Source organism: Alligator mississippiensis, chromosome 1, assembly GCF_030867095.1.
Source record: "Alligator mississippiensis isolate rAllMis1 chromosome 1, rAllMis1, whole genome shotgun sequence".
In the NCBI taxonomy this organism is placed as follows: domain Eukaryota; kingdom Metazoa; phylum Chordata; order Crocodylia; family Alligatoridae; genus Alligator; species Alligator mississippiensis.
Window position 1 is genome coordinate 218,766,256 of NC_081824.1, and position 15,379 is coordinate 218,781,634.

At 37.0% G+C, this 15,379-nt stretch overlaps 1 protein-coding gene across 6 annotated transcripts in view; it reads left to right on the forward strand.

Annotated features, from left to right (window-relative positions):
* Positions 1 to 15,276, forward strand: part of KIF16B (kinesin family member 16B) — a 263,016-nt gene extending 247,740 nt beyond the window's left edge. For all 6 annotated transcript variants that reach the window (XM_019500766.2, XM_019500768.2, XM_059720115.1 and 3 more), the window contains one exon: positions 14,057 to 15,276. In XM_019500766.2, coding sequence (XP_019356311.1) covers positions 14,057 to 14,215 — 159 coding nt within the window. In that variant the 3' untranslated portion in view covers positions 14,216 to 15,276. The remainder of the gene's footprint in view (positions 1 to 14,056) is intronic.
* The last annotated feature ends 103 nt before the right edge of the window (positions 15,277 to 15,379 follow it).

Here is a 15,379-nt window from a genome sequence, read left to right on the forward strand (position 1 = left end):
AACCATCTGTTAATAATTGTATTCTGCTATTCTCTCTTACTGGGATGCTTTTCCCTTTCTAATTGCTCCAGTTTCTCAGTTCTGTTTATCTGGAGCAAAATAAAACTAGAAAAATACCCGATCAGTGGAGCGCCTACAGGCAGCACTTCAGCCAGCAGGGATCTGTTTGCTTCCTCTACAAAGAGATAAGGAAATAAGCGAGTGCCAAAAATGTTCCAGTGCAGCAAAGAAGGTCCCTTTAAACTCTGAAGGAGTACATGCTTCCATCTTTCTTCAGGTTTTTTTTTCAGCTTTATTATTTTGTAAACCTCTTCAGAAAATAGACATTGAGACTCAATTTACTTAAAATTAATAATACAGTTGTTCTTAACCTTCTGACTTCTTGGTGCAGGCTGATGGGTTTTCTATGGAAGGCAGTAACTACCTAATTAAATTATGCCTACAATATTCTTTGAAGGCCACAGAAATTATCAGATTTACTCAAACGGATTGAGCAGTCATATTGCCTCCCAAAATATAATTAAGAAGAGCTGTTGAGAGTGCTGTCTTCCGTTTTTGATTCTTTAAAGTTTTTCTATGTAGCCATGAGGCCAGGCACTTCAATCTTATTTATAAAGGAAAGCTGAAGTTCTGATGTAAGTTGCATGACTTCAAGGAAAAAAAAACATCCAACACTCTGAGACCTGTGGAAAATATAATTGACAACCCTAGAATATCCAAGCAGATTTATTTATTCTTAAAAAAAATAAATCTAAGGTAAAACTGCATCTCTTTGTTCCTGCATCCCTTATTCTGCTCTAATCAACAAAGAAGTAGTTCATGCTGACATTTAAATGTCATCATTAGGTTTTAGAGTCAATGCCCCAATCGTATAAATAAGGGCATCTGAGTTAACTCTAAGCCATTGTCTGAAGAGGTTTGCAATGGAGTCTTTTCACACCCGGTGAACATTTTGACATTTTCTTTGCAATTATGAGAACTACAAAATCTTAAAATGAAATGTTAGATCCTGTGGCATCTGAGCTTGTGATGAAGCCTGCCCTGATCCATTAGATTGGCTACTGATTCACGACCCTCCCACCCCTTGTCTGCTTGCTAATTGAGCCAACCTAATTCATGTTATTTACAGGTAAATACGGAGGACTATTTTAATATTAAACAAAGCAAATACACTTGTTAATCAAAGTGAAGTATGATAAATAAAAATTGCCTTTTTCTGTTTGATTTTCATGTCACTGAAGGCAGTTACAAAGAGCTGTCAAAACTGCTGATTAAAAGTCAGTTGAAAGTGATTATTAAAAGAAAATTGTTAGATTTTCAGTGATGAGCTTGCAGCACCTTTCAAATATAAGAGCTTCTTAAGAAAAACTTTAAAGCTAGCTTCCTCGTTAACCTGTTTCTTCCAATTTGAATGTAATATGGAAGCATGCGATAGCATGGAAGTAACTATTTCTCTTATAAGTAGCTGTACCAGGTGGACTTTTAAAGATTTCTATATTTATTCTGAACCCTCATCCATTCTCATGAAACCATAACCATTGTTGTTCTCATGGGGTAACTTGTTACCCCACCCGCATAAACAAAACAGAACCAGTGACAACAGTACAAATGTACCAAAAACTATTTATTAAACATACAGATTGTTTGAAAGAGTATTTATGATGATTTGAACCCAGAATATTATTTAACTAGAACTATGAACAAAATTTAAACTTTTTTTAGAGTTTCAAAACATGAATGAACAATTTGCTAAGTCTGCAGTTCACACTGTTTTTAAACTAACAATTACTTCCAAAAACATTTCCTAACTTTTAAATAAATATTGCATTCCTTACAAAGCAGCAGTGATATACTGTGGTGAGCACAAACAAATTGCTTATAATATTCACGTTTCCAGGTTTTGTAGTCATCTGTCCTTGGACAAAAAGCACAATGTCCACTCATGTTTGTAGAAGGTTCTACTGGGGTGTGCTGCGGCAATTTGTAATTTAGGGCAGTCGTACCATAGCATATGCTGTATTGCAGAATGATGTTGTTCTATTTCTTCTCTGCTGCTCCTTTGCTCCTTGTCTTCACTTCCAACAAAGGCAGGGCAAACTAGCTTGTATATTATGAAACGGGCAGGTGAGGTAGAGTTTTGCCATGAGAAAAGAGAGCAAAGGTGGATTTTGGTGTGACAAAGCTAGCTGTTGTTGTTGTTGTTTTGGCAAAGCGCAAGGTGTTTTGATAACCTTGCAGCCTGCAAACAAAATGATTAGCAAAAGAGCTTACCACATCTTCTGCAAAAGCAGAGTGGAGGGTGGCCATCCATTAGTTACCATGGATACCTGAAGTGGACATGAATGAGGTGTGAATGAATGCTGACCTTTCAGATGCATCCATCTGAAGTGGTCAAACTGGTGTGGGCCTGTCATTTATATAGAAATTGCATTGGGGTAACAAGTTACCCCAATATATTAACATGGGCTTGGGTTAAGTTATTCCCCCATATGGAAAAACACATTCAAACCTGGGTTAACATGTTACCCTGGGCAGTTTTTCATCCACAGAGAGCAAACCATTAATGTAAGCCGGCTGTTCTTTGGGGATATTGTGCACTGCGGTGCCAGGGCCAATGTTCTAAAAAGAAAAAAAATTAGAATTAAATAACTTTAAGATACTGCACAAAATATGCATCTGGGGTAGGAAATTACCCCATGGAAATGTATAAAGGTTAAAGAAAGATGAAAGCTGGTTTGTTTGTTTTTTCATTATGTATGTGCACATATACCTGATTTTTTTTTTTTTTTGGTATTAGAAAAGCAAACAACTTTGGTACTTTCTAAAGCTTGATTGTTCCTGTGAAAGTGCTGGTTGCACTGGTCTCAGACCTCCTTTTAAACTCAGAGCTTCATTTCCATAAATGTTGTGCTGCTAGTTCAGGACTCGTGGTTTATATTTCTGATAAAAGAAAAATTATGTAATAGGGCACAAAGAGAGAGGATAGTAGACTCCAAAAGACTCCTGATATACCAAGTCATCATAGACCCTTGAAGTATACCAAGTGTTTAAGTCTGTCAAGGATAATTGATTGTTTTAGCTGTATAAATATATTTGCAATATGTTGAAAAAAGTATTCTAAAACAAAAATAGTAGTTTGATGTGAAATGTTTCTCAGCCAAAAATATTTTAGTACTGGCATGCATGCAGGAAATAAACCCTATAAAGTTAGCCATTTTGAAGCTGTTTATCTTACCAGCTTCATAACTCTCAGTGCTCCAACAGTGTTGGCCAAAGTACCTGGTACATGCTTTTGAAGTGGCAGCATTTAAAGTGCGATTTGTAGCAGCTGTCAGCAGTAAAGGGATTAAGCAATTTAACACTTATGGGTGGCACTGTCTTTTGTGTCAGGCACTGTTGGCTTCAAAAAGTCCATGAATTTTATCAATTGATTATATTTAGTAGATCCAAATAAGACCCAGATACAAAACATTTGGATCCTGTACATTAATTTGCATGCAGTTTATGAAATGTATCAGGAATAAATTCCTTTGAGCTTTGCCTGGAGTCAAAACAAATACAAAATAGTGTTGGTAGGGAGAATAGTAATAGTTTGTGAATGAAAACCAGAAGCTATTTTGTAGACAAGTTCAATTGAAGCCTCCTGTAACCACCATCTACTTTCTTCCCCCTTCCTCTCCCAGCCCCTGGGCTCTACTGGATTTGAATGTATTGTTAACAATAAATAGTTTATTGGACTGATTCAGTTTATACTAGTATTCACTGGCTCTTTCAAAGTTAGGGCCAGATTTACAAATCTGAAATTACTTTTATCTAGTAAAAATCCCATTTACATAGGTTTTAGGTTTCAATATATGATTTCCGTTATAATTTCAGGCATCCTAGTTTAAAAATTGGAACTTTCATGTTGAAGTACAAAATTAACTTTGTTTTTCTTTCTTCTCCAATATGTTGTTCTTTTCAAAAGGAAAATAAAAGACACTTTTCTCTTTAGATGTTTCAGTGCCAGCCAGTAGTCGGGGGGGAGTATCATTAATGCTGATTAAGATATTCAAAATTTGCAAAGTGATTGATTTTTAAACTCAGAGCTTCATTTCCATAAATGTTGTGCTGCTAGTTCAGGACTGATTCCTCTCCATCCTCATACAAATTGAGTTCAGTACTTGCACACCTATATAGCTTTCCAATAATGCGCTCCCTATATTCTGGGTCTTGAGTGTATGAATCAAGAGAGCGTTCAACCAAGGACGGAGGGTCGAACTCAATGCTGTCCTTTTTCAAAACAAGCTTATCAGTCATCCTCCAGTTTTTGATTTCACCAAAGGAAGTTGAGGGTGATGCATGTCAAGTACTTAGGTAGTTGTTTGCCAAGGCCACTCCAACAGGACATGCAGTCGCTGCTGGCCCAGGGATGCGTGGTAAATTCAATTCCTTTGTTGTTGTCTGTGAATAGATTTTGACAGAACTTGTTTTGACTTGTGCTCTGGAGGAAAGATTGATTTCCTTCACTAGCCAGGTCTGCTTTGATCTTTTTTTAATATGGCCTCTTACTTCTAAAAGCAGACTCACAGATACAGCAACTATAAATCAGAGATGTTCTGTGACAAACTACAGTATGGTTTTCATTGGAGCTAGTTAAAGCCAATGAATGTAAGGTTTTAACAGGGAGGCATTGTAAGAAAAATTAAATCCCTTGGATTTTAAATTAATTTCATTTATTGAATATACAGGAGAATAACTTTGCTATTTGTGAAGTAGGCTGACTTGAAAAGTTAATTCAGTTAACACGGCACAATATTAATTCAACATGATAAGTTCATGACACTAGATTTCCACAGAAAAAATTTCCAAATAGCTATAATGGATAGTTTCGGTTTTGCAAATGTAGAATAGCAATTTCACCTTGAATTTTAACCAGAATCCCTCAGAATGCTTTGTATGTTTAAAAAAAAATAAATTAGCATATTGAGCCAGAGAAAATTATGTTATCACTGTGGATAAAATCAGGTTCAATAAGACAAGCTTTTTTCTTTGTTTTGGAAATGTTGTCCTTTCTATTAAAAGCAGTAACACAAGCACTCTGGTGCTATGCAGCGTAAAAGAAGATTCATCCTCATTTCAGAGAATTTCCAATACAATATACAGACAGAAGATCTAGGCTAAACTATGGAAAAGTGGGCACGTCTACACATGCAGTATAATGCCCAGTAGCCTATTACTGTGCATCAGAGTGTCACAGCAAAAACCATGCTATTACACTAATGCACAGTAAAATTCAGCTACCGCACATTGAGAGTTACTAAAAAAAAAAAAGCATTCACTTTTAATACTGCGCATTAGGGCAATTCCATTTAATTAATATCTCATATTAGAGGTACTAAATTTAACACGTGGTAGCAAAGGCACATTAATGAATGTGTAGATGCGCCCACTGTCTGAATGCAGTAGAAGTAAGCTTCATGTGAGATTTGGTCACTTAAGAAGTTATTATCCATGGACTCTCAATAAGACTTAGACTCCTATGTGTCCAAGTCACTGCTGAAAATTGGACTTAAGTCCCTTACTTCTGAAAATGTCATCCCTAATCTGCACCATACATGAATGGTGTATATGTCTCTAGCAGCTCTGGGCCAGATCCTGTAAAGGAAAGTTCTGTGCAACCGTACTAAATGAAAAGAGCAGAATACAGTCTCCTGTTGTGTTATGCTGAGGCCTGTAATTTTAGTGGAAGACTGGAGTTAACCACTGTCTCTTAAGAAAAATCATATTGTATTAGGCATCCAGAGTCACAGTATTTGAGCATTCAAATTAATTCTTGAGACTTAAAATGTGGGGGAATTGGAAGTCAGTGTATTCCATAAGAAAGGCATTTTATTACTTCTTTTTAGGTTTTCATTTTATATTTCTTTCTGGTCCCTTGAGTAAGAAATGGAATTTTTCCAGTGGGTCAAAGTTAAGGTCTGTGTGGTGACTGTGGAGGAATGTTAGAGACAGAGACTGGGTTTCTTTTTCAAACAGCATTATTAATTATTATGGTTGCATTCAACCTAAGGGAAGCCAGCAGATAATGGTTTCTTAGGCAACACAAGCAGCTTACAGCACAGGCAGTGAAGCCGTGATGTCTTTTCTGCAACATATACCCTGTTCCACAAAAAGCTTTTCTCTCTCTTCTTGCCCTCCTGTGCAGCCTCTATAACTAAAAGTGCTACTTTTTTTTATTAGTGATAGCACATCATAAACATCTGAAGAAGAAGCATGTCTGTTACCAGGAGATCTTCATCTTGCAAGGGTCAGGGGTTAAGGTTGTGTGGGGGATTCTGAGGAATTGGTTATGTCCGTTGTGCACAGCTGCATGTGGAATTGAAAGGGCGTCATGGAAGGGAGGCCACTGTGAATACATGTTGTGTACACGTAATGTGAGAGTGGTAAGGAATACAAATTTAGGTTGAGCAGCAATTTTCATGATTTTCAGTGATTGCATTGATGGGAAATAAGTATAAGCAGCCTTAACTCTGATTAGACCTAATCAGGAACTAAATAGCAGGGTTTTCACTAAAGGGAGCCATTCCATATTGTTTGGTTGTATTTTGTTGGGCTATTTAACCAAGCATTGTAACTATATGTAATTAAAGCCTACTAATTTGGGCTGGATCACCCTTCACATAATATTACAACTAATAAAAGGGTGGCCTATACCTATAAGTCGGAATCTCTTTTCATTCTCCAGTATATCCTGACCAGTGTCTTGGTGCTTATGCAAGTTTTACCTCAGCTCTGAGGTATGTATTTAGAAATGTAACAAATATTCATAGAGGTATGTATCATATCATTGACTTTAACATTATTTTTATAAAATTGACCATTAATGACAATGCTTTCTAGTTCTGTAGTTTTGTTATAACTAGGGGCTCAGAAAAGAGTTGATCATTTCTGCTTACTTTTTTTTGCCCTAGAAATAACATCCTATTGCCACTATATTCTTTGCAGCTCTAAGATTTGTTCCATTTCATATGAAATCACAACTGCCTACAGTGATCTTAGTGTATGTGTAGTAGCTAGATGTTCAGGGGTATAGAGGTGATTCTAGTTACTTCCTTAGGTACCTGAAATACAGCTCAAGATATTGAATGTCACCCACCATAATCCACACATACTTTACTTGGAATTACTTTATGAGATCTTGAAATGCTTTTCAAGGTAAGGTGAAAAAGAAGTCATGTCAGCGTGGGGTCTTTTATTTTAAAGAAATGTGGGTTAACCAGTTCCTGTAAGAAGCAACTTGAATGTGGTTAGGACTTTCCAAATCTTAGGCAGGTGGGGTGGGGATAGTAGTCAGAGCATATGGTTTCTCTCACCTTCCACCACTCTCCTGGCACCCTGGAATTCTTCCACCTTTCTTCTGTCTCCTGGCTATCTGCTAGTTCTCTTCCTGCTCCTTAGACTAGTTTATCTTACCTACCCTGTGCTATTTAGCTATGAAAGGACTGCATCAAGAAACACATTCATTAATGCCCCTTTGCTACTGCGCATTAAATTTAGTACCTCTAATGTAAGGTAAGAATTAAATGAGCATTAGGTTGCCCTAATGCGCTGTAGTGAAAGTGAATGCTTTTTTTAATAACTCTTAATGTGCAGTAGCCTAATTTTACCGTGCATTAGTGAAATAGCATGGTTTTTGCTTTGACACTAATGTGCAGTAATAGGCTACTGTGCATTATAGTGCATGTGTAGACATGCCCACTTTTCCATAGTTTAGCCTAGATCTTCTGTCTGTATATTGTATTGGAAATTTTCTGAAATGAGGATGAATCTTCTTTTATGCTGCATAGCACCAGAGTGTTTAGGGGTACCCTGGAGATCACACGAGGAGTCACTTCCGTATCAAGAAGGCTTTGTGGCATCTAGAAGACCTCACCCCTCGAGTGTCACTCAAAGCAATAATTCTAACCCACCTGCAGGGACTCCTGGGACCTCTCTGTACATGCAGATAAAGGCACAATGGGATCTAATGTGCAAGCCACACAATTGTGCCTCCTGCCATGCCATCAGATGTATGGCAGGATGTGTGATTGTAGGATCACAAATCATATTTCATCATGCCTTGCTGCACTGGTGAAAAGTACATTGGGAAATGGGGTGCCCCAGCAGCTTGGAGCCCTGTCAGCTGATGGGGCTTCCAGCTGAGGGAGCATGGGTTCCCGTGGCTGGGAACCAGTATCAGTTGGGAGGTCCCAGGCTCAGGGATGCACATGCGGCCTTCCCCCAGCTGGGAATTTCAGTCAGCTGACAGGACTGCCATCTGTGGAGCCATGGGCTGTGCATGCAAATTAAAGCTGGATAGAAAGCAGCTATAACGTTATTACACATTTTCCAGCTATAACTTTATAGCTGATTGGACCTTTTTAAGGCACTGTAGTTAATTTGCACATGTAGCCAATCTAAATTAAATGAGCAGTTAGCCAGGTAATTGTAACTCTTACTGCTTTCCACTGTCACTTTCCACATGTGGCCCAGAGACATTTTTATGTTATATTTGCTTAAGGAATAGTTAGTGTCTTGATTCAGAATTAGATCACTTGGTAACCTTTTAGCTCCATTCTTCTTTATGGTTACTTTCTCCATTCATCTCTCCACAATACCAGTGGCTGTGCCATCTGGGACCATCTGTTTGCTGAGTGTTTCTTTCTTCTTACTTCTGCTCATGTACAAGGATGGAGGGCCAAGAGAAGAAACCAAATTAGCTAAGTGTTTCAGACCTCAGTTCTTGAGAAAAGCAGTGAAACCTTTATGATTCATTTTATGGGACCACTTTTAGATATGCACTTAACAAATGCAGTGTCTCCAGAGGAGACTATTTCTTGCCTGTGAGCCATTTATAGAAGACAAGACTGTTCTTCTCAACACATCCCTAGAGTATGTATTAATATATGTCTTCATTTCTAAATGCCACCTTTCTCTTCAGGATGTCTTTGGGAAGGAAGGAGAAGGAAGTTCAGTGTTTTTGTTTTTGCTTTAAATTAAACGGTAAGAGGAACATCTGGAAGGCAGAAGTTACGTCCCTTGGACAAGTTTGAGAATAAACTAGTTAACGGATTCTGATTTCCTCAGTTATGCTGAATGCCTTTACAACTGAAAGAATCATCATCTAAGAAATCTGCCTTTTATTGTCGTAGCTTAAAAGCTTCTGTGGCCTCTCTATTCTTGATGTCTGCTCATTGCAGTTTACACTCCTATAGCCTTTGCTTCTACATAGGAATGCTGTAATGTTGAGAGTACTTCCACTAAAACCAGCGGGGACAGGTCGCAGAGTCATATGTTACTCAGAATGAGAGAGGGCTTCAGTTTATCCTTTTTTCTAATACATTTTTATCTTTCCTGTAGAAAACAAGATACTTTTATATGTTGTGTTGTATGAATAGTTCAAACTAAAATTGATTTATATCTTGCCATTGAAAGATATAACACTCTTGTCAAGAGATCACATACAGTGATCCTGTTCTGAGCAACACTGGCACTTGCATTAAATGACAGGGACGGTTCACTGACTTTTGTCAGATGAGCGGGACAAGAATTCTGTTGTTTAACCATGGGTTAGTTTGTTAACATGCCTCCTCCACTGCCTCTTACATCACTGGGGTCCTCCAATGCATTACTCATTACTCAATAATATTCTCAAAGTTCTTTTGGCACCTTTAAATACAGGTGCATGCTATATTTATTAGTGGTTGTGACGTTTTAAGGAATTCCAAATGATGCTAGAAAAACTATTTAAAAATGCCTAGCAAGAATGAGAACGACCCCGAAGTTCTCAAGCCAGTTTGGCTGGAAGTTTCTTTCACCTTCTCTAAGTACTATGGTTGGTAAGTTTTGAAACAATACAGAGTTTAATGAAAAATCTTACTCTTCCTAAGCTCTAATATTGGTCTCCAAGGCTGTCACCATTTATAATAGATTATGAGAACAATGTCATTGAGCTGTATTCCCTGATAATATGTCACAACTGAAAAGATGATAAGAACCCTTATAGATTCCAGAAAGCTTTTTTTATTTTAATACTTCTAATAACTTTAAATTAAGTTATGGATTTATGTTAAAATATATAAAAATATGAGGTCCCCACACAGAGAAACAGTGCAAAAAATCATTAGAATGACATTGCTCTGCTGATGTATTGCGCACAAGATGAACACTGGTCTACAGTTAAAGAAGTGAACCTATAAAAATAATAATTTTTAATAACTTTTTAAATGGTTACCATTGCACCATTCAGCTAATTAAAATTGAAGGAAAACTGCTCAACCCTGTCCATAAAGAAGAAACTTTCAGTCTTACAAAAGCTTTCTCAACTTTTTCTCCTCTAGAAGTGCTGGTAATATAAGGTTACAGCTTTGAGGCCTAAGTACAGATAGGTCACACAATACAGATTTCAAATTTCAAATTTCAGTCTCAGGCTGTGACAGGGTAGGACAACCTGAAAGTTCTGAATTATTACCTTTGAAATTATGGGCACAGACTTATAATGTGCATTAAACAAAGAGTATTTAAAAAGTGCCTTAACTTTTTCGTACTTAGTCATAAAGTTCCTTTATAAAATAATGTCCCATCTTGCTGAGTGTGTTTAGACCAAATGATTGATTATTCTAATGTTATAAAAGCCTACGTCTGTCTGTCTGTCTGTAATGCTTTATTTGCACTCTGATTGGCTGATGGAAACAGCCAATCAGAATGCTCCAAGCGTAGGGGAGTGCCACCATGATTCCAAAGCCATGCCAAAGACCAGACAGAGGGTGGGGGAGTGGAGGCCAGCAGCACTGGCCTTGGCTCCCCCACCCCGCTCCCTGCAAGAGGCAGAACAGCAGCAGCATGGGGCATTAGGTGACGGCACTCCATCCCAGCCGCCGCTTCCCCTCCCCGGTCATTCTTGACAGGCAGTTGGCTAGTATATATTTAAAGGTGTAAAAATAAAAAAGATGTCCTGGTTACAATGCCAAGATCTCATGCTATCACTGGGAAACATTTAAACACCTATAATTAAGATGATTTTATAAACCAAGAATATAAAAGTTTGAACTCTCGTAGGTAATTCAAATGGTGTTCCACAAATATCCTTGCATCAGGTGTGTGTATTTGTGTGAAATGAAGCTACAGTGGCTATAATTTTTGTGACTTATGAATGCATAGGTGCATGTTGAAAACAACTGATTACTAAAGTAAATAAGCCAGAACAAATTAATATTGTAATCTTTACTGTTTTAAAAGTATTTACTGACCTAACAAATAAAACAAGTAATAAAAACACACCTTGAATATTTGTAGTAGTCAACTGTTTTGAATATTCAAAGCTAACCTTACAAGACCAGAATAGATATTCTTTAATCGTGTGCATTCTACACTTGGGGTATACCATGGTGACTGGGACCTAATGGCAACATACTCGGCCTTAATTCACATGTAACGGGGGACATCAAAACATGTTTCACTATACTATGGAATCTTCAATTTTAAATCTGGACAGAGATGTTTTAATTGTACTAAAGCAACAGCATCTTAAGTGTGAAACACACAACACCTTCATACTGTGGTGCAGCAGCAGCACTGCAGACAAGCACATAAGTAGAGATGGGATTTAAATTGCATTTCTGGCCATAGTGGCCATTGATTGGGATGTTAACATGCAGTATGAGGTGTGCAGTGGATACTGCTGGAAATCTCTATTCAAAATCAAATTCTATCAAAAAATAGTGGGAGGGAGATTTAACATATTCACATGTTGGTTTCTGTTTTCCAGCTCTCTTGTATTCATATACCAATCCCTGTACAGATCTGGAAAAAAATTATAGTCACTATAGCTTCATTTCACACAAATATATATATACCTGATGCAAGGATATTTGTGTAGCACCGTTACAATTCCCTGGCTTGAACCAAAAATAATGTATTTACAGATAGGTATGGCAGTCAATCATCTAGCTCGCACAAACCAAGGTAAATGCACTTTGTTTTCTAATGACTGTGACTACAAATGTAGGTACTTCTATGAGTTTCAGTCCCTGTAAAGTGGAATTACTGCAGTAACTTTTCAGCATGGTACTAAAATGCTAGCAGTGAACTTGGTTTTACTTTATTTTCTTGATATTCCTCCTTCAGGCTTTGCTGGGTTGGAATTTTTTTAAGGACCCTACTTTGTGAACTAATTATGACAAATGTTGATACTACATCTGTTGCCTGCTTTAAATTACCTCTTAGGCTGTTGGAATTTATCTTGAAGGCATTTTCATAATGACTTTTTTTTTTCTGAACACTAATACAACCTGTGGGAGATTTGAATAAAAAAGAAAACCCACCAGTCCTGCCAAGAGAATAGCTTATGTGCCAGCTGCTTTTTCATTATCCTGGTTTTTTGGGTCTTGGTTTCTTTAACATTAATACAGCTCATTTCTTATCTAGATAAGAAGGTTGTTTTATTATGGAGAAATTCTTGAGAAGAGCAGGTACCATAGATTTTATTTAGAGTTTCCTAAAATTGCTAATTTAAAGCTGGATGTTGCACTGAACAAACTAAACTGCATGTTCCTCATGCAGTATTGTACTATTGTAGGAAATATGTATTTCCCCTGAATGCATGATTAGTGTGTATTGTCTAGAGTTATGTCTTTTATCCAGTCTGCAGCAGAGCAGAAGACTTTATCCTTTTACTGTAGATACAATTTTCCTACTAGCTTCTTGCACGGCATCTTTTTTCTTTTAGTCGCTCTAGTATGTGTCTGTCTTGTAGGCCTGAACCTCAGCCTAACCAATACTATTTTTAAAGCAATGCTGTGTAGTTAAGCTTGGAAAAGAATCAGTTCCTAGAAATCAGGATAACTGTACTTCCTGTTGTTTGATTTTGTAAGAGTAGTGTTTTTTTGCGGTGAGACAGGAACAGTTGAAGTTGAGTTGGTACATGTGTAAAAGGCTTGTAAATGGAAAGCACAGACTGAAGGGATTACAATTCATTTGAACTTCTAAGAAAAAACAGGAGCTTCAGGAAAAGCATCCCACAATGCCTAGTCCTCTGAGGGTGGATTGGCCCTCTGACCAAAGTCATTGTTGATCCATTGGGGTAATCATTTAGGCAACTGATTTCAGTTATCTAGATCCCAAGCTTACTCTGTTGTTAAATTCTCTGCTTTAATAAACAAGCTGTAGTCTTGTGTCTCTGTAAGCCAGATGGGTCAAACTTAAACCCCTAAATTGGGTTAATAGCCTCAATAGATATTTTGTATATATTTTGTCTTCCACCTTTCTTTCATGCAGAAGCAATTCAAATGTTGCAAATGCTGTTAATTCGTAAGGAATATTCCTAATGATCCCAACAAAACCATACTTAAAGGAAACCACATTGGTTTTGTGAAAATCCTTTATTTATATCATTACTGTTCACCAGTCATAGTTTCCTAAGATATAAATGGACATAATAAGCACAACACTTAGTCATTACCTTCTTGGATGTTTCTTGCATTCTGTATTTTCTTTTAGCAGTTTGAGTACCGCACTGGAAAGGCATCAGTTTTACAGCAACATAAGGGAATATATGCCATTTTTGCAGTTGATCCTGATCCAAATGTCCCTTTCAGTTGAATGACTATAGAGCTCAGAGGAGTAAAAGATTTATAAAGTTCCTTTTTAGCCATATTCAGTGAAATTCCTACAGAGTTTGTCTACTGTGTATACCTGTTGCAGTGTTTGATATTGGTAGTTTTAGGCATCTACTTTCAGAATATTGGTAGCCCATTCTTGTCAGAAAGTATTATTATAAGAGTAGAGTTAAATATTGATCGAGTTTGGCAAAAAGGCATCATACATTTCCTTTGTATTGCCTGATCATAACACAAACATTTCAGACACAAGTTTATGGGTACGGGATTGAACGTTGTTGATTACTGAACTTTGGAAAGTCCAGTTGAGATTCTGTCTTCCGTTATGTTATCTTTTAATCGGCTCTTCAAAGCAGTTGTTGAAAAGGGTGCAAAATAATTTTTGAAAACATTATGACCTTGTGGTTTTCTTTCCACAGAATTACCTCAGAAACTTTTTTTCTGCAATGCTCAAGTCTCCATCCTCTCCATTACACATTGATAAAGTGGGACTCACCCTGTCAAAACACACCATCTGTGAATTCTCACCCTTCTTCAAGAAAGGAGTGTTTGACTACAGCAGTCATGGGACCGGCTAACTGTGGTGCCAAGGATTCTTTATCAGCAGAGCAAAATCCAAAGTGGTGCCTTTCATTATGTGCTGTGAGAAAAATGCAAATAAAAAAATAGTTTCCCTGCCTAGAAATGTTTCATCAGAAACTTTGCCAGTTAAAAACGGATATGCAACAAAGCTAACCCTCATCCTTTAACAGTTCTCATCTTTAGTGCCTGCCTTTTCTTGGCATGGGATATGCAAACATTTGTTACTGCTACTTGCTCAAGTAATGACATACAAAAATTCTAATTCTTATGCCGTGTTTGGAAGTTTGTCCTTTATATTTGCTCAGACAATTCATTACAGTAGTGCAAGATTATCTCCTGATTCCTGAGGGCAATTTTTGTAGCATTCAGTTTCTTTTTAGATTCTATCCAAACTGTTTCATCTTTTCTTTTCTTTTTCTTTTTTCCATTGCATATTGTGGCATTTGAGTTGATCCTTACATTCTGTTGTTATGTATTTGTCCAAGGGAAACACAGATTAACTATTTGGCTTCATAATTTTTTTTTCTAAGAATTAAAGGACCTATGAGTTGAATGTTTACAAAATATGTACTGCAGAGGACTTTAACTTCAACCCTGTAAAAGTCTTCCACGCTTGATTATACAGAAGCAGAATGAATCACTTACCATTCATTTAAAAAAAAAAAAGAAGAAGCAATAGTAATTCAAGAATGAGGTCAGCATTTTCACATATTCTAATGATGTGGAATGTAACTGTATACTGTGCACTGTACTGAGCTCACAGTGATGCACAAACCTAATGCAAAATGCTGTATATTTTTTAAAGGTGATTTCTTTGCTGTAGTGTAATTCTATCTTACCTGAATTTTAGTTGCACAGATACAAGATTTTACTAATACTGCTTTCAAATTACTCAGGACTTGTTCAGAATTGCACATGTATATAAAGTATAGGTTTCATTTTGTTATTCCATAGATCAAAAACATTGCAACTGGAATGGTACATATACATGTTACATATAACAATTGTATAAAAAGTGAAATCAAATAATTTTCACTTATTAAAACGTATCATGAAACTGTTGGTGTCCTTATTCTTTGTACTCATGAAAGTATCACCCAGTTCATTAGAACTGAAGCTTGAGTGTCCATCAATCTACAGTAAAGTTGTATTTGTTAGTC